The 27,860-nt window shown below is 35.1% G+C and overlaps 1 protein-coding gene and 1 long non-coding RNA gene across 7 annotated transcripts in view; one reads left to right on the plus strand and one right to left on the minus strand.

Annotated features, from left to right (window-relative positions):
• stab1 (stabilin 1) overlaps positions 1–27,191 on the minus strand; it is a 72,176-nt gene extending 44,985 nt beyond the window's left edge. The window contains exons 1-25 of the mRNA NM_001195614.2: positions 26,858–27,191; positions 22,987–23,117; positions 21,073–21,188; positions 20,884–20,969; positions 20,196–20,265; positions 20,018–20,113; positions 19,265–19,375; positions 16,528–16,715; positions 16,308–16,438; positions 12,374–12,501; positions 12,189–12,265; positions 11,925–12,068; positions 10,570–10,707; positions 10,381–10,452; positions 10,175–10,288; positions 8,028–8,081; positions 6,964–7,044; positions 6,618–6,776; positions 6,409–6,471; positions 6,209–6,307; positions 5,008–5,094; positions 4,232–4,343; positions 3,959–4,145; positions 3,463–3,556; positions 107–262 (exon numbers count right to left, since the gene is read on the minus strand). Coding sequence (NP_001182543.1) covers positions 107–262; positions 3,463–3,556; positions 3,959–4,145; positions 4,232–4,343; positions 5,008–5,094; positions 6,209–6,307; positions 6,409–6,471; positions 6,618–6,776; positions 6,964–7,044; positions 8,028–8,081; positions 10,175–10,288; positions 10,381–10,452; positions 10,570–10,707; positions 11,925–12,068; positions 12,189–12,265; positions 12,374–12,501; positions 16,308–16,438; positions 16,528–16,715; positions 19,265–19,375; positions 20,018–20,113; positions 20,196–20,265; positions 20,884–20,969; positions 21,073–21,188; positions 22,987–23,117; positions 26,858–26,911 — 2,748 coding nt within the window. The 5' untranslated portion in view covers positions 26,912–27,191. The remainder of the gene's footprint in view (positions 1–106; positions 263–3,462; positions 3,557–3,958; positions 4,146–4,231; positions 4,344–5,007; positions 5,095–6,208; positions 6,308–6,408; positions 6,472–6,617; positions 6,777–6,963; positions 7,045–8,027; positions 8,082–10,174; positions 10,289–10,380; positions 10,453–10,569; positions 10,708–11,924; positions 12,069–12,188; positions 12,266–12,373; positions 12,502–16,307; positions 16,439–16,527; positions 16,716–19,264; positions 19,376–20,017; positions 20,114–20,195; positions 20,266–20,883; positions 20,970–21,072; positions 21,189–22,986; positions 23,118–26,857) is intronic.
• The window catches only part of LOC108181206 (uncharacterized), a 78,916-nt gene that overhangs the window by 26,252 nt on the left and 24,804 nt on the right, over positions 1–27,860 (plus strand). For 2 of the 6 annotated variants that reach the window (XR_001797272.4, XR_011008188.2), the window contains exons 3-4: positions 21,053–21,134; positions 27,082–27,275. This is a non-coding gene — a long non-coding RNA (uncharacterized lncRNA). Of the gene's footprint in view, positions 1–21,052; positions 21,135–22,992; positions 27,276–27,860 lie in introns of all 6 variants that reach the window. The other 4 variants (XR_012397772.1, XR_012397771.1, XR_012397773.1 and 1 more) reach the window with 2 other exon arrangements.

Here is a 27,860-nt window from a genome sequence, read left to right on the forward strand (position 1 = left end):
TGTTACTTATTATGTTACGTTGAGAACACAGATACTTGTAAATATATAATGTTATCTAAATTAATTGCTTTAATGTATCTTTTGGTCTCACTTTTAGGATCATTACCTGTCCTGGTGCAGTTGATGTGCAATCTGCATTTTCATGACATCCGCCACGGCTCTCCAGCTGACAGTTATTGATCTCCACACACAGACTTCCATCACCTGTCCAACCCTCCATACAAACACAGTTCACCTTTCCTGCATTGTATGAACACACAGCCTAAAAACAACAACAAAACCCTGATTTACATTCAACATAAAAATCCAAATGGACTTAAACAATATCCATATTGCACTCATTTAACAGTGCAAAGCTCACATGATATTTTTTTATACTATTTTAATTTGTTTTTTCAATATATAATCATATTTGTTCATAGGTGCGTGTCAAAGATTGATATGGCATACATAATGCTAGTTTTAGTCATTTTTATAGATAATGGGGTCGCCAGTATCCAAAAGAATGGAAATAAAAGACATCGTAGTTGTGTTTTTGTACCAGAAGGGGGCATTAAAGCAATTCAATTTTCAACTAAAAACTAATTTATGCAACAACAACAAAGTTTTTACAGGAGTTTTTTTTTAATTATAGTTATCATCTATGTGTAAACTACAACTTAGTAGAAGTTGTGAGTAGGTACTCGACAACCAAAATAACAATGATGGACCACAGGACTAAATGTGCGCAGATGCATAGTGTTTCTTTACAAAGTCACATGGCCTCCTACTGGCCTGGCATGCAAAATATAACATTTTGAGTCATTATTGTGAATGGAGATCAGTGTGAATGGAGCAAAAATGCAAAGCAAAAGCATTTTCATATGTAGTATATCACTGTCCTGTAAACTTAACCACAGTATAATATGGTGGTTTAATGCCAAAAGTTTTTCTTTGTGCTAAAAATACAGGTCTGATTATAAAATTAGATATTTATTAGAATTAGTATTTTTTATATACATTAAAAATTAATAATGCCCTGATAATCTATATTTACTTTGATTTTACTCTCTCCAGTAGTAACTGCCAGTGATGAATATAGAAAGAATTTGGCAGATAAAGATGAACCGATAACTCAATACCTCACTCAATAACTGAAAGTCACCAATCAATATTATAGATCAGTTAATACAAAATTTTACTGATAAAACCGATGTAACTGAGATAACCCATAACTCTATATCTGTAAGCCAATAATGGATATTATACAAAATATAACTGATAGTAAATCTGTTATCACTGACTTTCCGCTAGGGATGCACTGGTGTAGAAATTTTGGCAAATCCAAATATGTGATATATCTTTATATTTGTAAGCTGATAATCGATATTACATACAGATAAATACTATATATAATTGATATATAAACTACTATCACTTGATTTGGTTCGGGACATGAAAATTTTGTTAGTTACCGATAACAGATTCCAAACTTTTTTTTTGGAAGCAGATACCAATATTATAGACCAATGAATACATTACATATCTGATACAAAAACTATTACTCTTGGATTTCAGCTAGAGACTCATATCTGGTATATACAGATACATGATAACTCTACATTCAGAGGCTGAGAACCGATATTATAAACCGATAAATACAAACTAGAACTGATATATATGAAGTATTATTACTGGCTTTCAGCTAGGAATGCACTGATATAAAAACTTTGTCAGATGCAGTTAACACATGACTCTTTATATTTGAAACCCGATAACTGATATTATAGACAAATTATATTTGTAATTATAAACAAAATATAGGGCTTATATCTAAACTATTATTACCAGATTTCATATTTTATATATAAATTATTATCACTTGATTTGGTTCGGAATACACCGATATGAAAATTTTGTCAGTTACCGATAACAGATGATTCTTTATTTTTTGAAACAGATGCCGATATTATAGACCAATAAATAAAATATATTTCTATTATATATAAACTATTATTATCAGATTTCAGCTGGAGACTCAAGTATGGTATATACTAGGGATGTAACGGTATTGTAAATACCGTCATACCGCAATATTAATTTTTTTCGATATTACCGTAGTCGCATGACTCGGTAAAACTATAGGTCTTCTGAGAAAATTTGCTCAAGCGAATGAAGCGAACGGGAGGTAGCGAAAACTACAATTCCCATCAGCCCATGCTTGACCATCATCCCTTGCGGTCTGTTGTCGCTACAGATCCAGTAATGCGGAAATGGAGTGTGCTGCTAGAAGCGGGGATGAAAAAGAGCTGGAAAACTTTGAAGCGGGTGTTGTCGCCGCGCGCGTACTGAATAGCGGTGTTGTCGCGCAAGTTCTGATCAGCTGTGTTGTCGGGCGCGTACTGAATAGCGGTGTTGTCGCGCGAGTTCTTATCAGCTGTGTTGTCGCGCGCGTACTGAATAGCGGTGTTGTCAGCACACTGTTCAGATTGATGCAGACCTGAGACTCATGGTTTGTCCTCTCAAGTGGGGGAAAGACAATGCACAACGTTACCCACTGCTGTCAACCTGGGCCAAGTCATATCTCTCTTGTCCCAGAAACCTCAGTCCCAAATGAGAGGGTTTTTTTTCTGTTGCAGGGGACATTATTAATACCCAGAGATACCAGCTTTTACCAGATTATATTTATATGATAATTTTCCTTTAAACCCATCTCTATCTAAGTGAGTGAGTGATTAAATGTTGAATGTGATGAGTTTTCAACAATACTAAATTGAAACTTTTATTTTTTTACATGGTTTAATATTTTTTTGTTATTAAAATTGAAGTTCCTGTTTCAAAGCTTACAGATAGATGGCTAATTTGTATGTCATTGACACTTTTGGCACTTTTTTTGAGTATTTTCATAAGTTTTGTTTTTTCCTGTAAATCAATAAATACCGTACCGTGACATTCATACCGAGGTATTACCGTACCGTGAAATTCTGATACCGTTACATCCCTAGTATATACAGATACATGAGAACTCTTTACATTCAGAAGCCGATAACCGATATTAAAAACCAATAAATGCAAACTAGAACTGATGTATATGAAGTAATATCACTTTCAAGCTGATAACCGACTTTACAGACAGATAAATACAATAAATAATTAATATAAAAACTATTATCATATGATTTAGTTGGAGACATAAAATTTTGTCAGTTACCGATAACAGATGCCTCTTTACTTTTTGGAAGCCAATAACCAATATTATATAGCGATAAATACAAACTAGAACTGATATATATATATATATATATATATATATATATATATATATATATATATATAGTATATAAAGTATTATCACTAGATTTTGGCTAGAGATGTAGCGATATGAATGTGTCAGATTGACTGTAAATGACTGCAGTATTGTTGTGGCAGACTTTTTCAGAATCAAAGGGTAAAGACAAACTGCTAGAAAAGGGAAATTCTCACATTGGTGTCACAGCCGCCTCTCTGAGGCAGAAGACAGGGGTTGGATTCAGTGCAGGCGTAACCGTCTCCTTCATATCCAGGCTGACAAACACACCTACAACACAACATATAACAGATCAATAACCTGACAAAGATAGATGAACGTTAACATGTCAAACACAAACACAATAACACTACTAGCATGCATGCTTCAATGACTATATTTAAAATATTAACTGCCAAATGTTTGCCCAGATTGCTGAAATAGAATGATAATAGTTAGAATAATTGTTTAAAATAAAATAAAAGAAAATATACAAATAAAAACTGCCAAATGTTTATCAAAAATGTTTTATTAAAATTATTACCAACTTGTTGTTTAAAATAAAATACTTAAAAAAAATAAAAATAAACCCCACAAAATTGGCAAAACGTTTTGAACAAAACAAATAAAATAAAACCAAAAAAAATCTCACTGCAGTTTACAATAATCTACAGGTAAAAAAGCAACACTAACGTGGTTTGTCCTTTGACATAGAGACATATGGCATGAATATGGCAGTGCAGGAGGGCTCCGTCTGAATCGCAGACAGAGGCCGTTTGGTCACAAAGTTCCCCTAAAAATCCTTCGAAACAAGATCCTCTCCGACAAACTCCTGAACTGCCCGGCCTGTTGTCACACACTCCATGAACACAGCGGCAGTCTACAGAAACAAGAGCAAAGGGTTAAGCTGATCATGATTTAGAAACAGAAACCGTAGAAGGAAATATATGAGGTCTATAAGTTTACCTTCGTCACAGTTTTCTCCGTGCTTTTTGGGGTTTGAGCAGAGGTGGCAACCGACACCTGTAAACGCTGCTTCACATTTACAGGAGCCGTTCCCATTAATGCCATCGAAGCACTTCAGACAAATGAAAATTATAATCATAAAAAATATAAAAGTAAATAAAGACACCCAAAGGCTTCTCTAAAATTAAATAAGTTAAAATAGAAAAGCAAAGTATTTGGCATATTTATATAAACAACAAAGCGTTTAGCTAACAATTTTTGAAATAATTGAAAGTAAATTAAAAAAATAAAAACTCCTAAATATTTTCTCAAATGTTGTCTACGACAAATGTTAATTATAGGTAATGAATTATATTTCCTAAATCTTTATTTAAAACTCAGCAAAATATTTCGAAATTGAATAGAAATATTATTTTCCTAAATTGTTGTGTAAAATAAAATAACAAAAATAATTGCAAAAATTGCAAATATTTTCCCAAATTGTCATGTAAAAGTAATATAAAATGTAAATAAAATTACAAAATATTTGTTTCCAAATTCGATATTAAATAATAAAATATAAAAAAACTACTACACAAATATTGCCACATTTTAAAATTAAATTAAATTAAATACTGAACTGTATAAGTTGCATATTTTTTACTACTTAGAGGAAAATACAGCTCTTAAACATTTTGCAAATAGCTGATAAGGCATTTTAAACTTAGTTAAGTTCTAAATAAATAATAAATAAAAGCACATTCCATGTGAATATATCAGGGTATTAACATACTTACAGTGCCTTTACCATAACATGGGTTCTGGAAACCTCCAATACATGGCTTACAATCCGGCCCATAGAAACCTCTGCAACACTGCGGTGACTGAAAACAACATCACCAACATCACACAAACTTCCATATTTATTCAGATTATGCCATAAAAACACACATACAGTTGAAGTCAGAATTATATTAAACTGCCTGAAATTGCTAGCCCCCCTGGTTATTTTTTTCACCAATTTCTGTTTAACTGGGAGAATATTTTTTTAACACATTTTTAAACAAAATAGTTTTAATAACTCATCTCTAATAACTGATTTATGTTATCTTTGCCATGATATCAGTAAATAATATTTGACTAGATATTTTTCAAGACATTTTTTATACAGCTTAAAGTGACATTTAAAGGCTTAACTGGGTTATTAGGTTAACTAGGCAGATAACTAGGGTAATTAGGCAAGTTATTGTATAACAACGCTTTATTCTGTAGATAATCGAAAAAAAATTGCTTAGAGAAGCTAATAATTTTGACCTTAATTATTTCTTTTTTTTTTCCGGAATGAAAAATATTATCAGACATACTGTGAACATTGCTCTGTTAAATATCATTTGGGGTTTTTTTAATTCAAAGGGGGTTTAATAATGCTGATTTCAACTGTATATTACATGCGTAGAGTTGCTAAAGTTTGCCCTGCGCGCTTGCATTTTTTAGAAACTTCTTTGGTTTGGTACGTGAATCTTGTCAATGCTATTATTCAAAAAAGGTAATGATTCGCACTCAAGTAATTGCTTCGTACTGTTTTTTATTTTTTATTTTGCTTACATTCTACGGGTGATTAAAATACACAGACATTGTGCCGAAATGTCTGTGTCTTTTAATCACCCGTAGAATGTAAGAAAAATAAAAAATAAAGAACTGTATATTACATTAAAAGATTTATTTTGTTTTTATTTATTTTAGATGCGATTAATCACAAGATTAAGACTTTTCACAGAAATGCATCAAATCTTACACCGTTATTTTGCTTAGTTGCCAAGTAAGTACATTGAAGTGACTACAACTAAAATAAAATGAATATCGACACTTTAAAATGGAGAATAAAGCACAAAAATATGATATCTTTACATTTTTATATGCATAACAAAATATCAACTAAAACTACAGCAGTAATTCAGTGATTCAAGTGAAGATTGTATCAGACAGCGTTTTCCCTACCGTCTCTGTAATATTGCAGTATTTCGCACAGCCTTCCTCAAAAATCGAGTATGAAAATCTGCGATCAGGAAGTGGCTCACAGCCTTCATGACGACCTGGCTTTAAAAGAAAATTAAAATCGGACTTTTCTTTATTCATAACTGTAAATGTTGATTTACAATGTCTTAATGGCTGAAATAGTCATTCAAACCAACAAATACCAGCTCAACACTTCCAGGTGGACACTTTGTCTCATAGAGATGACTACATCGAACACAGGAACCCTATGAAGAATAAAAAGATTATACTATCAGTTGTATATTATAATTACACTACTTTTTCAATGATAACTTGCTCGTAAGCAAGTGTTGGTTACTTGATTTGAAAAATGAAATGCAATCCTAAAATACTACTAATTAAAGGCACCTACAAATGAGATCCTGCTACTGTTAACGTCACAGCGATGGGGCATTATGGGAACAATGGATGAAGGTACAAGAACTCCATTGATCAGGTGAATGATCCCATTAGATGCGATGATGTCTTTGGTTTCAAGAGTTATTCCTTTGTCTCCCAGAAAAATTCTCCCCTGTGGGTTGATAGGTAGAATGTAAAATTAACAGCCACATAATTTTCACTTTCTCATTAATACAGTGCCACAAAGTCACCAAAATGGGTAATTTAACACATAATGAGGCCCAACATATTTGCACCAAATTTCATAACATTTGCTTATTCTCATCAAGAGTAATCACCAATTAAGTGAATTAACTTACATCGTCAGAGGCATTGATCCTCAGGATCTCATTGGCCATGGTTGTGATCTCGGACATGCTGGCGAGCTGGTCTACAGTGATCTAAACCAAAGATATTTGATGATATATGTTAACCATTGGATACCTATTAGAAAAAATAATCATACAGGTTTCAAACATATGTTTAAATGTATATTTTTACACTCGATGATAGATTCTATTTGTTTTGGCCTTTTGATTTGAAAAAGTGGTAGTGGCCGGTTTTGAATGCACTTCACCTTAAATGCACCTTGATTGTTTATTCAATCTCCTTGTTTATTTTATAAATAATGGACTGACAGAAAATAAATTAAAACTAAGATTATTATTAAATTTATTCCAAAAAGAGGATTTTTCCAACAAAAAATGTGGCCAAAAATGATGTCTGATCCACTTCCTTTCTTCTTCTTTCCATTTACCATGCCTTTATGATGTTTGCAGTAAACAAAGTGAAGAAAACACACAAACAAGTCATTTTTAAATTAATAAAAATACACTAATCCTATTTTACAAACTAGTTGAACTATATCATCAAATCAAAGTGAAAAGTTAAAAATAGCTTTAAAATAATAATCACCAGGAAAAATGATTTAATGATACTATATCAGATTGGACTAATATTTCTAAACCCCCAAAAAAATAAATAGCAAACACTCTTGTTCTCTGGGACATTGTGATCCATTAGATAATTATTATTATAGACCAGTTTCTGAGGGAAGGTTGTCATTAGAAGAAAAAGTTTATATATTTTACATTATGTCTGTTAGCTTGATGCTATCTTTATGCTAGTCCAATCAAATGCATTCTAGAATGAGAATGTACCTCCAGCTAGCACTGCTGACTACCATTAGTATGATATGCAGGATATGACATAAACTAGACATTTTTTGCTGACATTCTAATGTATTTCAATTTGAAAATAATTTCATTTTTCAAATTCTTGCATGTAATCTTTAAAGTGGATTTTACGAGCGCCTTGTTTCAAGGTCAAAATGACTGTTAGAAACCAATCAACACTTGATTTCAGATGTCAAAGAGAGACTCACTGCGGCCAAGGAGAAAATATGGTGTTTCAGAAGAGTCTGGAGCTTTGGTTTGGCCTTTTCATAAAGAGATGAAAAAAATCAATGTGTTACATAAACAAATGTATCAATAACCACAAATCTGATTAAAGTCGGCATGAAGTGGAGGTTTAGATCACCATACCCCCCCCCCCCCCCCCCTTATTTTTTTTTTTTTTTTTTTCGATGTACATCAGGTTAAAACTGTTACTAAAATGAAAAAAAAAATTCGGGCTCTACATGATTTCATCTTTTGGGAACTGATTGGATTAATGGACGATAGGTGTTGTTAACAAAATGTAAGAAGATTTGAATGCCAGTTAACACTTTGATCACTGCAGACTGCAAAACACCCTGGACCACCCTAAAGGACTCATTGTGTCACCCTAAAGGACCGATAGTCCAGCTCTAAAGGACTGATAGTCCCACTTTACATGACTTACAGTCCCGCCCTAAAGGACTTATTGCTCCGCATAAATGACTGATAATCCTACCCTGAAGGTCTGATGACCCTGCTATAAATAACTGATAGTCCCACCCTAAAGGTCTGACAACCTTACCCCTAAATTACGTTTAGTCCTGTTCTAAATTACTAATACCCCTGCCCTCAATGACTGATAGCCCCACCCTAAATGGCTAAAAGCTCCCCCCTTAAGGACTGATTGCCCTGCCATAAATGACTGATAGTCCCACCCTAAATGGCTAATAGCTCTGCCCTAAATGACTAATTGCCTTCCCATAAATGACTGATAGTCCCACTCTGAATGTTTGACAACACTGCTATAAATGACTGATAGTCCCAGCGTAAGGTCTGATAACCCCGCTATATATAAATGACTAACAGTCTCACCCTGAAGGTCTGATAACCCTAATTTAAATGGCTGTTAGTCACACCATTAAGGTCTGATAACCTCACCCTAAATTACTAATAGTGCTGCCCTATATTACTAAAAGCTCCGCCCTAAAGGACCCATAGTCCAGCACTAAATGACTGACTTCCCCTCCCTAAATGGCTTTATAATCCCACTCCGAAGGTCTGATAACCCCGCTAAAAAATGACTGATAGTCCCACACTGAAGGTCTGATAAACCCACTATAAATGACTTATAGTCCCACCCTAAATTACGAATAGCCCTGCCCTAAGAGACTGATATCCCCACCCTAAATTAATGATAGCTCTGCCCTAAATGACTAATTAAAAAAAAATAATAAATAAAATTATCCCACCTTGTACGTCTGATAACTCCACTATAATTGACTGATAGTCCCACACTGAAGGTCTGATAACCTCGCTTTTAATGACTGATTATCCCACCCTGAAGGTCTGATAACCTCTCCCTAAACTACTAATAGCCCCATCCTAATAGACTGATAGTCCAGCGCTAAATGACTGATTTCCCCACCCTAAATGACTGATAGCCCCACCCTAAATGGATGATTGCTCCACCCTAAATGACTGATTACCCCGCCATAAATGACTGATAGTCCCACTAGGAAGGTCTGATAACCTCAATTTTAATTACTTATAGTTCCGCCCTATAATACTAATAGCCCCGCACTAAAGGACTGATATTCCAGCACTAAATGACTAATTCCCAGCCCTCAATGACTGATAGCCCTAACCTAAATAATTGATTGATAGTCCTACCATGAAAGTCTGATAATCTTGCTTTAAATAACTGATAGTCCCACCCTGAATTACTAATAGTTCTGCCTTAAGGAAGTAATAGCCCCACCTTAAATGACTGATATCCCTGCCCTAAATGACTGATAGGCCCGCCGTAACTGACCAATAGCTCTGCCCTAAAGGACTGATAGTCCAGCACAAATGACTGATAGTCCCACCTTGAAGGACTGACAGCTCCGTCCTAATGGTTTTCCATGCGACCAGAAGTGAAGAAAAGCCATTTTTATAGGGAAGGTTGTGGTATTTAATTAAAGATTATGAAAGCAAAACATTTTTTTTTTTTACAAATAATGAAGTGTTGTTTGTAACCAGCACTACTCTATACATCCAAAAATAAGAACAGTACATTTTAATTTCATGCCGACTTTAAAGCGCTCAGTAAAAATGTGCTCTGAATTATTTTTTACACGTTTAACATCATTCCAAGCTGAAAACACAGACTCACATCGTTCAGCATGTACATAAGGCTTCCATCTCTGAATTTGTCAATGGCAGTGTTGGTTGGAACAAGCACAGTAAGTGGACCCGTACCTCTGAAGGGCAAAAGAGCGCCACAGTTCTGCAGCAGAAAGAGAACAAGTGTTTGAATGCCTGGGTTTGGGGGGAGAAATTCAGTAAAACTGATTCACAGCATGTGAGGAGATCACTCACATCAACCAGAGACAGGAATCGATTGAACCTGTCATCCTCCCGGAAAATGTCACTGATGGTCTTTGTGGAGAACTTGAGGTTGCAAAAAAAACAACTACATTAGGGGCTGTTTTGGGGGGCCTGAGCTGAGCATCACTCTTCTAATGTCATTTGATCACCTGGCTGTGAAATATTTCCAAAAGGCTTTACCTCCATGTTGTTGTTTGATGACTCAATGTGAGTAAGAGTAAAGGGCTTGTCGATGATATGAATTATTCCGTTGGATGCTGGGATGTCGCTCTCCACTATTGTAAACAACACGTCTGGATCCCTCATCAGGATAAAGTGCTGCGGACACATGCAAAAGTCTGTTGATGGGTGGATGAATCTCAGCGGGCAAAGAAGACAACAAATAAAGACAGATAAGACAGACTGAGTGATGGATGGACAGACGGACGGATGGATGGATAAACAGGCAGACAGACTGATTGATGGACTGATGGATGGACGGACGAACAGACGGACGAACGGACAGACAGACAGACAGATAGATAGATAGATAGATAGATAGATAGATAGATAGATAGATAGATAGATAGATAGATAGATAGATAGATAGATAGATAGATAGATAGATAGATAGATAGATAGATAGATAGATAGATGAATGGATAGATAGATAGATAGATAGATAGATAGATAGATAGATAGATAGATAGATAGATAGATAGATAGATAGATAGATAGATAGATAGATAGATAGATAGATGAATGGATAGTTGCATGGATGGATAAATTGATGGACAGACTGATTCATGGATGGATGGCTAAACAGACTGATAGATAGATAGATAGATAGATAGATAGATAGATAGATAGATAGATAGATAGATAGATAGATAGATAGATAGATAGATAGATAGATAGATAGATAGATAGATAGATAGATAGATAGATGAATGGATAGTTGCATGGATGGATAAATTGATGGACAGACTGATTCATGGATGGATGGCTAAACAGACTGATAGATAGATAGATAGATAGATAGATAGATAGATAGATAGATAGATAGATAGATAGATAGATAGATAGATAGATAGATGAATGGATAGTTGCATGGATGGATAAATTGATGGACAGACTGATTCATGGATGGATGGCTAAACAGACTGATAGATAGATAGATAGATAGATAGATAGATAGATAGATAGATAGATAGATAGATAGATAGATAGATAGATAGATAGATAGATAGATAGATAGATAGATAGATGAATGGATAGTTGCATGGATGGATAAATTGATGGACAGACTGATTCATGGATGGATGGCTAAACAGACTGATAGATAGATAGATAGATAGATAGATAGATAGATAGATAGATAGATAGATAGATAGATAGATAGATAGATAGATAGATAGGTAGATAGATAGATGGATGGATGGATGGATGGATGGATGGATGGATGGATGGATGGCTAAACAGACAAACTGATAGATGGATGGATGGATGGACGGACAGGACAGACAAATGGACAGGCAGGTATAATGAAAATACACCTTATTAGTTTTGAATCTGATCTTCTCTCCTCCATACATCCACATGTCCTTGCCCTCCAGAACACTGTACAGTTTCTGTCCGAGGATCAGGTGATTTTTGCACACTGTGTTCAGGATGCTGCTCGAGGACTGTCCTGCCAGTGTCTGAAAAGCACAGCATATGTAAACATCTGTTTGAGACAAACAGGAAGTAGTCACACACACGCACACAAAATAAAAAACAGGAAACATTATGAGGACATGAAACACAAACTGGCAACCCACTTGGAACGGATTCTGTCCTGCAGGAATGAAGGCAGTGAACGGGCCGTGTTGGCTCAGTGTAAACTCACACGCTTGCTCTGAAAGCCAGAACACGCACCGTCAGCTCGGACAACACACTTTTAGCAGTTTTTAAACTGAGCTAAATGACACAACTCAGCAGAGTGAACGACTTTGTCCAGACCCACCGAAAAAGCGAACACTTCCAGTGAGGTTTCCTGCCTGACTGCCCTCTCGGTCCAGCTCCACAACTCTTTCCATGAGGTTTCCATAGCAACGTCTGCCATCGCCAATCTGCTGAGAGCCGCAGCGGCATCTGAAAGAGTGAAGCGTCTCAGTTTACAGGCCTGGCCTTTAGCGAGCATCTGAAGCAAACGCCTAAGCTACACAATCACGCATTTGAGCGCTATATGATTGAAATAATGCAGTTTACAAGCCTAATACCGGTGATTTTTACCACAAATGATATCAGTAGATAACATACTAAGATCATTTGTTTGCCTTTTCTACTCTTCTATACAGAAAGATGCTATACAAGAGAGTTTCTCAAGGGGGAGCCACTGAGCACTTAACGTCTCATTTATTTATTTTCTTTTCAGCTTAAGCCTGGTTTATACTTCTGTGTCAAGTGATCGGCGTAAGCCACAGAGCATGCAACGCGCGTAGCTGTGCATTTCTACTTCTGCGCGCTGTCTCTGTTGGTCTGCATTAACAATTCTGAAACGCTAGTTGGCGGTGAGGTGTTAATGTTCCTCTGTCTTTTTCTGCGAAGTTTTTTCGCTGGTGTTTTGTTTTTTCTGAACGCTTCCTGAATGTACAAGTGGCTCAAACTCACTCATTTTGAGGCAGGAACCGGCGGCTGTGCAACAACTTTAACTATGAACCTTCCATTCAGAGCTCCTTCACGGGACTCCACACTTGTAAACAATCGCTCCATCCACTTTTATTCGCGACACTGAGAAAGCCAATATACTGTTACACTACATAAACTTTTCATTCTTCCGTCTTCTTCTTCTTCTGAGACTAATTTCTATATTCATCTCCTCATAGATCGTCTATCCTACAACCACAAAGCTAACTCCAAACCTCCAAACTGGTCTGACTTGGGTTGCTATATCTTTTCCAACTTATCCGACTTACGGTTTTCCAAAAATAAGTCCCATTGACTTAACATTTGACCAAACTTTGTGACCTCATAACTTTGCACCAGACTGTCATACAGACTTAAATTTGGGCTCATTTATCAGACTACCAATCTGCCAATCACTGATGACATTTTAACTTACAAGCCACACCCTATCAAACCACTTAAGGCACACCTTAGCCATACCTATACACTCTCGTTCACACACATACACGACGACCAATTTAGCTTATCCAATTCAGCTATAGCGCATGTCTTCGGAAGGTGGGGGAAACCAGAGGAAACCCACGCGAAAACGGGGAGAAAATGCAAACTCCATACAGAAATGCCAACTGACCCAGCAGAGGCTCGAACCAACAGCCTTCTTGCTGTGAGGCAAGAGTGCTACTCACTGCGTCGCCCAGTTGTTTTGTTTTTTAAAGAACATTTTTGTTTAATAAAAAGTGTTGTATACAGCTATATTTAGCTTGTTTTGACATTATTTAAAATTTGTGGCAAGGAAATAATTAGTTTAGGTTGTCCAGAAAAACAAAAAGTTAAATCCTTAGTGTTGAGCCCTAAAAAGGCCATGTGAAATAAAAAAAGGTTCAATTAACGAAGAGGTATGAAGACATAACACAAAATTTGAAAATTGTTATTTTTTGCATGCCAAAGTCAAATTTATTCATACTAAATATATTTTTTCAACAACAAAATTGTGGCTAGTGAAAATGGCGAGTGGCTAGTAACGTTCAAAAACTACTAGCCACAGTGGCTGGTGATCAAAAAAGTTCATGTCAAGCCGTGATTGCAATGCAAAACACAACTTCATATTTCCAGAATGCGTCCAGGTCTTTAGACTTCCTTAATTGTAACATTTTTTAAAAATTACAATAAATGTTAATGAAAGACTACCATAACTATAGAAAGATATAGAAAATATGACTTCAGAAATCATGTCTTGGTTCTTTTCTAGCTAAATATGCTTAATTAATAGAAATATGTTTTTTTATTTTAATAAAAAAATAGAACCATGAAAAAATAAAATAAATTAATTATTCTAAATTTGCAAACTTTATTGTTTATGTTAATTTACAATAATGTGTTTCTAACGGAAAATGGAATATTGAGTAGGGGTTGGGATTTATTTTTGTGCTCCTCCTCTCATCTTTTATTTGGAACTAACCAGTGGTGTAAAGTAACAAATTACAACTACCCAAATTACTGTAATTAAGTAGTTTTTCTTAGGAATTGTAATTTACTAAGTACTTTTAAAAACATGTACTTTTATTTTTCCTTGAGTACATTTTTAGTGCAGTATCGGTACTTTTACTCACTTCTTTCTTTTACCGTGCAGTCGTTATTTTTTTTTTCTTGTCTATGGGGATGAGAAAATTCAGTCCTTTGATTCCTGTCCAATCGAATCACACATAGAAGTAAAGAGGTAAATCGCATCAGGCTGAACTACCTCAAGACATGGACGATTTATAATTGCAGCAAACTTGGAGGCATTAAAAGTGTCTAAGACAACGTCCAAAATCTTTACACGCAATGACCTAGATACTGTTTAGATGCATGTCACAGAAGAGAAGATGATGGATGTTTACTGTATGATGACCAGAATGGCCTTAAACACCCAGCAAACACAAGACGTCAACAACATGACGTTAGGTTGACGTTGTACCTCAACATCGTGGGGACATTGCATTTTGTTTGAAAATGATAGTCAGATTGACATCAGAACTCAACGTCAGGTTGATGTTAATGTCCAACGCCCAACCTAAAGTCAACTAAATATCACATCTAATGATGTTACAGGTTGATGTTGTGTGGACGTTACCACTATGACGTCTATCAGACGTTGGATTTTGGTTGCCATACCTGACGAATAAATGTTAGTATTTGACATAAATATGTCTTTAGTTTAAAATGTTGGCTCAACGTTAGATTTTGGTCACTTTCTAACACAACCTAAAATCAACAAAATAACTTCATTTGACGTTGTTATTGGACAAAATAAGATTTATATTTATCAAAATAAGATTGTCCTTAGACGCTGGACATTGAATTTTGGTCACCTGATATCACAACCTAAATCTAACCTAATATTAGTGTCTTATGATGATGTGTGCCTGCTGGGCAATCACTAAATGCACTACAAAATGTTACGTTTACACACATCCACAAATTACATGTAAATGCATCAGCTTTTTACAGCGTAAAACTCATTACTCTTTCAAGAGTTCACACTTAGCTGATGATTGATTATAAGCAAGTTTGGCATGCTGTCTCAGGAGAGAGCCCTGAGCTCAAAAGGTCCTTGAGCCCTTGGCTCCCTCCCGTTTGCAGGGCGAGAGAGGAGCTTTGAGGTAGATCTCGACAACTCCCCCTTTTAAATAAGAGCTGATGACTAAAATGATTGCTATGAAGAGCCATGCTGCAGGATGAAAGTTTGCAGTGCTAAATTTAGATTGATCAAATCACTTGTAGTGCATGTTTTTGGAATGTGGGAGGAAACTGTAGAACCTGGGGGAAACCCACGCGAGCAAGGGAAAAACATGCAAACTTCACACGGAAACGACAGCCGGTCTGTTAAAAGACTAGAACCGGTGAAGTTCTTGCTGTGAGGCAACAGTGCTAACCACTCGGCCATGTCATTTCTTCAGTGGATTAAGTTTGTTAAAAAAAAAAAGTGTGCTGTCAGAATAAACATTGTATATTTGATCTCATGCAGACTTTCATTTAAAACAAATGATTAGATTAGATTTAATAATTTAGATGGATCACAGCAATGTGAGTTATGATGCAGAATGTGTTTAAATATCAAGAATTCAAAAACACTTCTTTATTCAAATGTAGTTTAAAGTATTTTTCTATTGATTTTAAGACTGTGTGATATTTTGGACTGATTTGTGTGATTTTATCGGTCATTAGTTTGCCACTGAAGGAAGTGAAAATTGCCTTCATCACGTTATCATTCAGGAAACAGCAGGTCAGACCTTGGTGAGCCGTCGCCATTGGTCTCACAGCGGGCACTGGTGTGGCATGAACTCGCTGTGCAGGCTGACTTCTGTGTGCATCCTTTGGATGGATCTGATGACTCCATTCCAGGCAAACACACACATTTAGACTGGAGAGGAAACACATAGAGCTCAAAAACAACATTGAATTTGAATCTAAACATTACGTTTAAATTAATTCCCACAGTGCACTGCTCACCTTTCCTGGGCTTATGAGTTCACAGGTGGTGGAAGTTACAGGACAGTCTCCATTATTAGTCTTGCAGGGGTTGATGGGAATGCAGTGTTTGCCATCTCCCTCAAATCCCTCTTTACACTCGCAATTATACTTATCATCTTTAGATAAACATTTAGCATTTATGCCACAAGTGCCCTCTGGACACACATCTGGAAAAGGACAGAATCATATGATGGTCATGAAAGATTAAAATGTTCTGAAATGGTACATTGGCTGTTTTCTATGGTGGTTAAGCTGCAAAAAACAAATAGCAAAAAAACAAAAAACCTAATTTATAGTGTTTTCAGAAAATAATAAGTTAAATAAAATTAAACAAATGACATATGAAAAAATCCCACAGTAAAAACCTTGAGAAAGTAGATCAGAATAAAACTGTTAAGTTAAGTGTATGACTAATGTACAGAAAAAAACATTTTGAGAAAACTACGGTGAGAAAGCTCAAATGCACTTTTCCCAGTGTTTTCAGAAATAATACGGTGAATAAAATAAAGCAAGTGACATATAAACAAATGCCACAGTAAAAAGAATAAAACTCTTGAGTTAAGTGTATGACTGATTTAGAGAAAAAATATTTTGAGAAAACTACAGTTAGTAAAAGAGCTAAAACACACTTTTTACAGTGTTTTCAGTAATAATATGTTGAATAAAATGAAGCAAATGACATATGAACAAATCCCACAGTAAAAACCTTGAGAAAGTAGATCAGAATAAAACTGTTAAGTTAAGTGTATGACTAATGTACAGAAAAAAACATTTTGAGAAAACTACGGTGAGAAAGCTCAAATGCACTTTTCCCAGTGCTTTCAGAAATAATACGGTGAATAAAATAAAGCAAGTGACATATAAACAAATACCACAGTAAAAAGAATAAAACTGTTAAGTGTATGACTGATTTAGAGAAAAAAATATTTTGAAAAAACTACAGTTAGTAAAAGAGCTAAAACACACTTTTTACATTGTTTTCAGTAATAATATGTTGAATAAAATAAAGCAAATGACATATGAATAAATCCCACAGTAAAAACCTTGAAAATATATATCAAAATAAACCTGTTAAGTGTAGTAAATGACAGATATGAGTAAAAACTTTTCTTGAGAAAACTACGGTGGGTAAGAGAGCTCAAACACACTTTTTACAGTGTTTTCAGTAATAATAGGACGAATAAATTGAAGCAAATGACATATGAATAAATCCCACAGTAAAAACCTTGAGAAAATAGATCCTAATAAAACTGTTAAGTTTAGTGTATAGCTGATGTAAAGAAAAAAATATTTTGTGAAAACTACGGTGGGTAATAGAGCTTAAACACACTTTTTACAGTGTTTTCAGTATTAATACGTTGAATAAACGTAAGCAAATGACATATGAACAAATCCCACAGTAAAAACCTTGGGAATTTAGATCCGAATAAAACTATTAAGTTTAATGTATGACTGGTAGAGAAAAAAACATATTTTGAGAAAGCTACCATGGCCGAGAGAGCTCAAATGTGCTGCAAGTAAAAAACAAACAAACATTTGTACATGAAAAAAACACTAACAAAAAAATCTGCAGTTTGATAACACATGCTCACAAAAATATATGCAAATACAGAAACGCACTGCAAATAGTAGTCCACAGTGAAAATGTGTCAGGGAACTGCAAAAAAATGATGAACCCGGCTGCTTTCTGTTTAGAGTCAGTGGTGTTGTAGGATATCTGAGAACTGTGTTTTTTGTTTATTTTTACATCCTGGTCATATGGTTCCTTGTTGTTTGTATATTTTAAATTAAATATTAAAAATGAAACAACCAATCATGTTCCCTGATCAATTTCATTTGTGGCCTCCACTATTGTTTCTGTATTTGCATGTGTTGTGACAATTTGTCAGTGTTTGTGTTGTCAAATTGATGAAGATGTTCTCCCATTTTGTTGAGAATTTGATTCTATTTGCATGTGTTTTCTTACACTCATGGCCCCTGTAGTTTTCTCAAAATATTTTTTCATACACTAAACTTAACAGTTTTATTCTCAACTATTTTCTCGAGATTTTTACTGTGGGATTGTTTATTTGTCATTTGTTTTCTTTTATTCAATGTTTTATTAAAAAAACATCCCTGTTGACAGTATTTTCTGATTAGTGAAAACATTTGATTCCAATATGGTAACAGCTAATATGCCAACAAAATAAAACCAACCAATGTTCAAATGTAATTAGTGTAAAATTGAAATTTTACACACTGCAGGTTAAAAATATTTTTTTATGCTTTGCCTGCTTTCTCAAATGTTTTCTTCAGTAGCACTTGTATATACCAAACTTAATAACTTAGTTACTTTATACATTCTGATAATATTTACTAAGGGGTTTGCTTAAATAATGTTTGTTTAATTTTATTCAACATTTTATACCTAAAACCTGGTTAAATGTTTTATTTTCTGCCTGTTGAAAACATTTTAAAGTTGATGGATTAAAAAATATAAATATATATACACGAATTCCTTCAGTTAAAAAAAAGTTGACTCCCGTATTTAAATAAAATTAAGCTACAATATCTTACCTGGCTTAATCAAATGTTCAGATCTATTTGCTTGAAATCTACAGAAATCGGTGTAATTTATGTAAATACTGTCTCAGTTGTATATTTTACCCCACAATTACACACTTTACACTAAACAAACACGCTAAATGTATGTGTTATGTATGCACATGCTACATACCTAAACATGCTTGCCCAAATTTGTTTCCAGGCAGACATTCGCATACTGCATTTGTGTCATCATCTCCTTTACAATACGAGTAGAGTGGGCAGCTTGAACAAGATGAAGAAACTACACAAGAAAAGAAACAAACAAAAACAGTATAATGATACTTACTGGAATTATATACAGTTGAAATCAGAATTGTTAAACCCCCTTTTAATTAAATTTTTATTTTTAAACATTTTCCAAGTGATGTTTACAGATTCAGGAAATTTTCACAGTATGTCTGGTAATATTTTTTCTTCTGGAGAAAGTCTTACTTGTTTAATTTCGGCTACAGTAAAAAAAGTTTTGAATTTTTTAAAAAACATTTTAAGGTCAAAATTATTAGCCCCTATAAGCTATATTTTTTTAATAGTCTACAAAACAAAGCATTATTATACAATAACTTGCCTAATTACCCTAACCTGCCTAGTTAACCTTGTTCAGCCTTTAAATGTCACTTTAAGCTGCATAGAAGTGTCTTGAAAAATATCCAGTCAAATATTATTTACTGTCTCCATGGCAAAGATAAAATAAATCAGTTATTAGAGATGAGGTATTAAAACTATTATGTTTAGAAATGTGTTGAAAATTTTTTTCTCTCCGTTAAACAGAAATTTAGGGAAAAAATAAACAGGGGGGCTAATAATTCAGGTTTAATAATTCTGACTTCAACTGTGTATTTATACATTTCACAATAACGCGCTATAGAGAGGTTAACAAAAATACCTTTATCACACTTTGGTCCTATATATGGTGGCTGACAGTAACATTTACCGTCCCCATCTGGACCCGAGTTACACTTTCCATTCACGCAGCTGCACTCTGAAGCAATTTCACAATTAGACAGGTTTATCTTCAAAAAGTTAGGATTATTAAACTATGCTATTAGGAATTATTGACAGACCTGAAAGGCAGTGGCTTCCATAGGCATTCTCATTTAAACAATTCTGGCATGCAAATCCTGCATATCCCTCCTAAAAAGAGAAGTAGCAGTTACTAAATGTCCTATATATATATATATATATATATATATATATATATATAATATATAAATGTGAAGATCTTGTTTATTTATTTATTGTGATTACTTGCCCCGACAAATAAATCAAAATAAAATTCTAAATTAAATATATACAATTCAAAGTAGACCCATGAATGCATGTTTTTTTTAATTAACAAAAAAGTTAAATTAGAAGTAGATTTTTTGAATAATTAGTATGATTAATAATTTTTATTAATGTATTTGTCTAAATTTAAATATTATAGATTATAAAATATTAAGAGAATTGTATACGACTACTGTAAAAGTAATTTTCACAATAAAACTTCAAAATACAGTAACATACTGCAAAGCGATCCTACAGTAAAATACAGTTAATTTTACAGTAAATACTGTGTCATTTATAAAAAAAAAATTTAATGGGATAGATAGATAGATAGATAGATAGATAGATAGATAGATAGATAGATAGATAGATAGATAGATAGATAGATAGATAGATATTTTTTAGAAATAAAATATAAATAAATGTCTTCAAAATCTACTTCAAATAGAGTTTACATTAATGTTGAGGTAAAAGAACATGAATTACCTCGCAAACACAGGTGCCATTTCCTGATAGTCCAGACTCGCATGTACCAAAGCCATTGCATATCTTTCCTGACCAACTTGGGCAAGCTGGCGAAACACACAAAGCAAACCTAACGTACATTTGAACCCGTAACGTATTGGTTCATTTATACCACAATATCTATTTTTAGGTGTACAAACAGTAACTCACGCAAGCACAGCGGCCCCCAGAAGCCTGGACAGCACTGCTGGACTGTCGTGACCTGCTGACAGGTATGAGAACAACCAGACAGCTCTACCTGGCGACCGCCAATTTCTACCACATATCTGAAACACGATAGTACACATTAGATACAGAATATTTGGTTTCAAATATGGTTACAGCACCCAAAGTCTTAGTTCAGATGTTGTATTTTAAGACATTTGTCAGATTTTTGTTCTCGAACTGCTCCTGCGTGTAAAACTAGTTTCTTTAGTATTTCATCCACATTTTAATAAGGTCATCTGGAATGGCAAAGAAAGCTTTCTTGCAGGACTTCCAGAGTTCATCATGATTCTTTGGATTCATCTTCAATGCCTCCTCCTTCATCTTACCCCAGACATGCTCAATAATGTTCATGTCTGGTGATTGGTTGGCCAATCCTGGAGCACTTTGACCTTCTATGCTTTCAGGAATTTTGATGTTGAGGCTGAAGTATGAGAAGGAGCACTAACCTGCTGAAGAATTTGCCTTCTCCTGTGATTTGTAATGTAATGGGGAGCACAAATTAGAGCCCTGCATTTAAGCCTGAGCCTGTCGGGACCGACTTTTTTATGCCCATGGGGCCGGGCTTTGGGCCAATTTTCACATCATAGCTAGCACTCATATCGAGCTCCGGGCCTGTGTTAGAAATTTGTTTTAAAGTTTAATGAGATCTAAAGCATGCGAAAGTGCCAGTGATGCCTTGGGCATAGAGTTCTCAAGCCATGTACAATGGAAAACATAAAGAGAGAAATTGCCAATGGCGAACCTAAAACTGAAAACCACTAGAGGAAAGGCAAACTTCTGGTCAACTTTTCAAATAGTGGCAACTATAAATGATCAGCCAACTGGTTATGCACAATGCACAACGTGTAAATTGAGTAAACTCAGTGTTGACCACAAACTGCTTGGATATCAGTGTCACTTAAAAAAAATATAACTTCCATTTAAAACAACAACAACAACGACAAAACTCCAACATTTCTCTAAATCATTCTGATAAAAAAACGAAACGAAAAAATCAAATCAAATTTCTATTAAATACAAATCTGGTTTATTTTAATGGATTAATAACAGTATAAGTTGTTTAGTGGAAAAAAGACAGGCTTTGGGTCGGGCTTGAAATTTTGATAAACTCTTGGACAAGGGCAGGGCTACAGCCTGGGCATCTCGGGCCAGGGCCGGGCTAGGGCTCTAGCACAAATGTCTTGATACCTCAGGCTGTTGATGTTGCTATCCACTCTGCAGATCTCTCGCACTCCCCCATACTAAATGTAACCCCAAACCATGATTTTTCCTTCACCAAACTTGACTTATTTCTGCGAGAATTTTGGGTCATGCTGGTTTTAATAGGTTTTCTGCAGTATTTGTGATGAGTGGGATGCAGTTCAACAGATGATTCATCTGAAAAACCGTCCTTTATGATCAATTAGAAGTCAAGTTATTATTTGTTGCTCTTACAATGGTGATCGTCAACAACACTCGTCAGGTAGTGTATAATTAACTGCACACTTTTAGAATGTTCATCAGCCAATCAGTATTATTTGTTTTATAATACGGTTAACTCACCTAAACTCAGAAGTTCTAGTTCAAGACATTTGTACATTTTTTTGTTCTCGAATTGCTCCTGTTTGTGGGACTCATTTCTTTCACATTTCATCCAAAGCCATTTTGTCGTGTTTAAATGACATTTTTGATATTTGTTCACTGTGAAATGACTGAAGTCATTCAGCGCAGTGATATGGAACTCAAAGCCTGACTGGAACTACTTTAGCTGTGCATTTATATAAAAATAACCGTGCACCTTTAGAATATTCATCAGTCAATCAGAATCAAGCATTCAATACACAAAATGAACAAAGCAAAACCTTATTGAATACACACCTGCAGGAATCAGGAGTCTTGGTGACCTTTTTTGAGCCGCGTGGGCAGACGATGGCAGAGGCAGCAGCACAGGATGTGCAGGATGTTCTGTGAAGAACCATAACTGGTGTATCGCAGCGATTAACAACGGCCTGGAATGATAAATAATCCAAATGTGTCAAGAACAAGCATATCAGATGAGTACTTTGCACAAATCATGTACTTTGACACATTAATGGAGTAAAACTTAGCAGTATACAGTGTAATTCAAATTTATTAGCCCTCCTGTGAATTTCTTTTTCAAATATTTCCAAATGATGTTTGACAGAGCAAGGTGTTTTTCACGCCATGTCTGATTATATTTTTTCTTCTAGAGAAAGACTTTTGTGTCATTTCGGCTATAATAAAAGCAGTTTTCAATTAAAAAAACAAACATTTTAAGGTCAATATTATTAGCCCCCTTAAGCAATATTAATTTTTTCAGATTGTCTACAGAAAAAAAAAAAAACATTGTTATACAGTGATTTGTCTAATTACCCTAACTTGCCTAATTTACCTTATTAAGCCTTTAAATTGCTCTTTAATACTACATATCTAATACTTTAATACTACAATACTACTAGTATCTTAAACAATATCTAGTAAAATAATAAGTACTGTCATCTTGTCAAAGATAAAATAAATCAGTTATTAGAAATGAGTTATTAAAACTATTATGCTTAGAAATGTGCTGTTAAACTGAAATTAAGGGGGAAAATAATGGTGGGCTAATAATTTTGGAGGGCTAATAATTTTGACTTCATCTGTACAAGTGAATCTAAGGTTTTAACACAAACTACCACATGTTAAACAACTCTTCAAAAAATCAACTGTAGTTGAGTGTGTGCTTACTGTGGTTTAAAGGGACAGTTTCATTTTTAAAAATGAAAATTCTATCGCTGTTGCCTCACTCCTTAACGTTATAAAACAATGTGTCTAATAAACAAAAGAAGGGTGTCAGAAACCTATAGTTGCCAACAGTTTCCAACATTCTTCAAAATATCTTCTTTTGTGTTCATCCGTAAAACAAAGTTCAAATAGGTTCATTACAAGTTGACAGTGAGTTAACAGTAACAGAATTTTCAATTTTGAGTGCACTTTCCCTTTAGCTACAAAAGATATTTCATATGTATACTGTAGGCCAGGCATGTCCAGACTCGGTCAAGCAGGGCTGATGTCCTGCCAAGTTTAGTTCCAACCCCAATCAGACACACCTGGGCTAGCTAATCAAGCTCTTACTAGCCAATCTAGAAACATCCTTGCAGGTGTGTTGAAGCAAGTTGAAGCTAAAATCTGCAGGACGCCGGCTCTCCAGGACCCTGCTGTAGGCCAATAGTACTTAATAGGATTAAAAATTCTATGGTATTATCATGGTACATGATCAAATAAGCTATGATAATGTGTACATGAAAACCTAAGGTTTTGGAAAATACCGTAGAAGTACCATGAGTAGTTAAAAAAGTATGGTATTATGTTTATTTTGGACATGTCCCTAAAAAGCTTTGGTATACCCATAGTATAAACCAATTACTATCTGAGGTAAGAGACATACCATGGAACTGCTCATTTTTGCAAACATTTACATTGCATTACATTAGTACATATGCAAAACAGTATCATGAATTATAATCAATTTTATAATACATTTACAAAGGTTTGTTTTGGCTATGCACTATGGCAGAACCATGCATATACATAGGAATGCCAGGATATATCATTATAATTGGTAATACCATGATGCAGATAGCTTTACAGCCACTGCCTATGACAGTCAATACAGTAACCATGAAATAAATCATAGTATTATTATCTGATATTAGCAGAGTACCATGATATTGCCACTTTTTGCAGCCGTTAATATAGTATTTCAAAAAGTGTTACCATAGTCCAAAATGATAGTATGAATTAAAAATTATACCATCTCTAAAAAGGTGTGCTGGTTCAAGTAGACAGATAATAATAATAAAACTGAAAAGTTTATATGGCACATTGATAATACTGTACCATGGTATTCATCCAATGGAAAAATGCTGGGACTAATATTGTAAAGCAACGGAAATTCATTCTTTAATTCATTCATTCATTTTCTTGTCGGCTTAGTCCCTTTATTAATCAGGGGTTGCCACAGCGGAATGAACCGCCAGCTTATCCAGCAAGTTTTTACGCAGAGGATGCCCTTCCAGCCGCAACCAATCTTTGGGAAACATCCACACACACATTCACACACAACACACACTACGGACAATTTAGCCTACCCAATTCGCCTGTACCACATGTCTTTGGACTGTGGGGGGAAACCGGAGCACCCGGAGGAAACCCACGTAAACGCAGGGAGAACATGCAAACTCCACACAGAAACACCAACTGAGCTGAGGCTCGAACCAGCGACCTTCTTCCTTGGAGGCGACAGCACTACCTACTGCGCCACTGCGTCGCAGCAATGAAAATACAAAGGCGTATTCGGATAGCATTTACATAGTACTGGAATCAATTCATGTTCTAAAAGCAAGAGTAACTCAACCTATCATCAGGGAGAAAAAAAATTAAATTCAACCAGGGCTTTACATTAACACCCGCCAAATGCGGGTAGATTTCGGCGGTGGCGGGTAAGACAGACACTCCTACTAGCCACTTTGGCTGGTTGAAAATAATTTTCCCAGATAATAATTCTTAAAAGCAGGGTTCGACAATAAGGATGGTCCAATATGCATGCACAGGCAATCGAGAAGCAACACGACTGACAACAATTAAGAATGAGAGAACAATCACTCGCGCTAACAGCTGAGGGGATGCGCGACACTGTTTATAACGTGTGAGCGCTCCCGTTTCCTTTTGTGAAGAGTTGACTTATTGTAAGCAGCGCCAGTTGCTTTCGGTTTAACCATTCTTTGAGAAGATAATTTATGGGCCTATCATTAATCATGCGTGTGTGATCATCCTTTCATTATCACACAGTATGTTTTTTACCTGCTTTCTTTTGCATTAATATGGTTAAATTATCTCTTTTTTTAACAATAGCATTGCTTTAAGGGGAGAATAACTCCCCATTTATGTGTAGTTAACTGGTGATCTGGGACCTTTAGCCAGGGCATATGACTGTGCATATGTGTTAAATAAAAAGTATAGTATTCAGCTATATTTTGCATGTTTTCACACATTTAAAATTTGTGGTTAAGAAATAATTAACTGTTTATTTATGGTGTGATCAGAGATAAATTGGGTAAATCCTTCCATTTTTCGCTCTGAAAATTATGAAAACTAATTGTTATATATGAAAGCCTGACCCATTTGCTCATGATTATTGAGCAAGCTCATACACGACACACAAAAAGTGAAATGAATGAGGAGGCGTGTAAAGATAACGCAAACTCTAAATCAAATAATTTTAGCATGTCAAAGTCATTTTCATGTGTATAAAGTATATTTTCCCAACAATAAAAATGTGGCTAGTGAAAACGGTGAGTGGCTTGTAATGTTAGAAAACTACTAGCCACAGTGGCTGGTGGTCAAAAAAGTTAATGTCAAGCCCTGCATACAACCATAATAAATCAAAGTACCATGGTAATATATTTTGATATAAGCAATATACAATTGTTTTGCCACCGTTTGCATGGTATTTACATGATATTTCAATATGTACCATGGAAATTACAGAATTACACAAGTATAATGTAAAAACCGTAATAAATGGCAATACCATGCTCCAAAATCAAAAATACCAGAGTATTATAAAAAAAGGTGCATATTTGGTTGTTTAATGAATCTGACTGGATTAATTTAAACAAGTGGAAATAAATGAACAAATCATTTCAGTTACTTAATGACATAAACAACCACTGTTCATGCGACTTACTTGAATCTGTGCAGTCCACAGTACTGTAAGTCCCAAAACGAGAAGATAAGACATGTCTACTCCCTCAAAGCCAGAGAATTAGTCAGATAAACATGTAACAACAAACAGAAGAGCGTTTCCTGAGACACAATCTGCAGTCACTGCACACAACTGGACGTTTCGCTTCCAAACATCTCCACACTAAAAAAAACTCTCTTCTGATCTTCTCGCTCATGTGCTTTCAGAGCTTTGCATGTTGAGCAATGAGAGAGGTGTCAACCACCACAGACTGGCTTCAAGCTGGAGAGAGGGTGAGAAAAACATCTTTTCCTGACAGGAAAATCACCGGATTTCCTCCACTGCGTCGGCTTCATGATGGTTTGGGAAGTCCACGCTCGTCAGCTGACCAGATTGCAGGGTTCAGCAGAATTTGAAGATGGTACATTGAGAATTTGTACTTTTTTTTCACGTATGAATATTAGGAGCCAGCCGTGCTAGGGTTAAAGTTAGAGTTAAGGTCGGCTTGTTACTAAAAGTGAGATTTACTGTGACATTTATGCACCTAAATGCTAAACAGTGGCATTTAGGCACTTACCAGCATGTTTATCTAAAATATGTTATCAGTTGGCATTTTTTTCTGTGGGAATCCAACCTCTGACCTTGGAGCTGTTGCAGAGTGGTATGCAATTTCAGGAAAAAAATGAGACTTGAACGATCAAAGAGTTTCTTTTAAGACTTATTAAAGTGGACTTAGTGAAAAAGAACTAAAGAGCTTCATTTTATTAGACAGTTCAAGACTGAAACTGGGAAATTAGACACTGAATATAGTAAAAAAAAGAGGCAGTGTTCATCCCACAGCTCTGCAGTGTCATCAGTTTGAGACTCGGAGAGTTCCTGCTATTGTGTCTGTCTGCTGAATAGTGATACTACTGACAGAAAAAAAGTTCACTATGAAAAGAAAACAAAATTCTGATGTGTCAGGAATAAAACGGTCATTATTTTATGGCTGTTTTTGTTCACTGAT

The sequence above is a fragment of the Danio rerio genome, chromosome 22, assembly GCF_049306965.1.
Source record: "Danio rerio strain Tuebingen ecotype United States chromosome 22, GRCz12tu, whole genome shotgun sequence".
In the NCBI taxonomy this organism is placed as follows: Eukaryota; Metazoa; Chordata; class Actinopteri; order Cypriniformes; family Danionidae; genus Danio; species Danio rerio.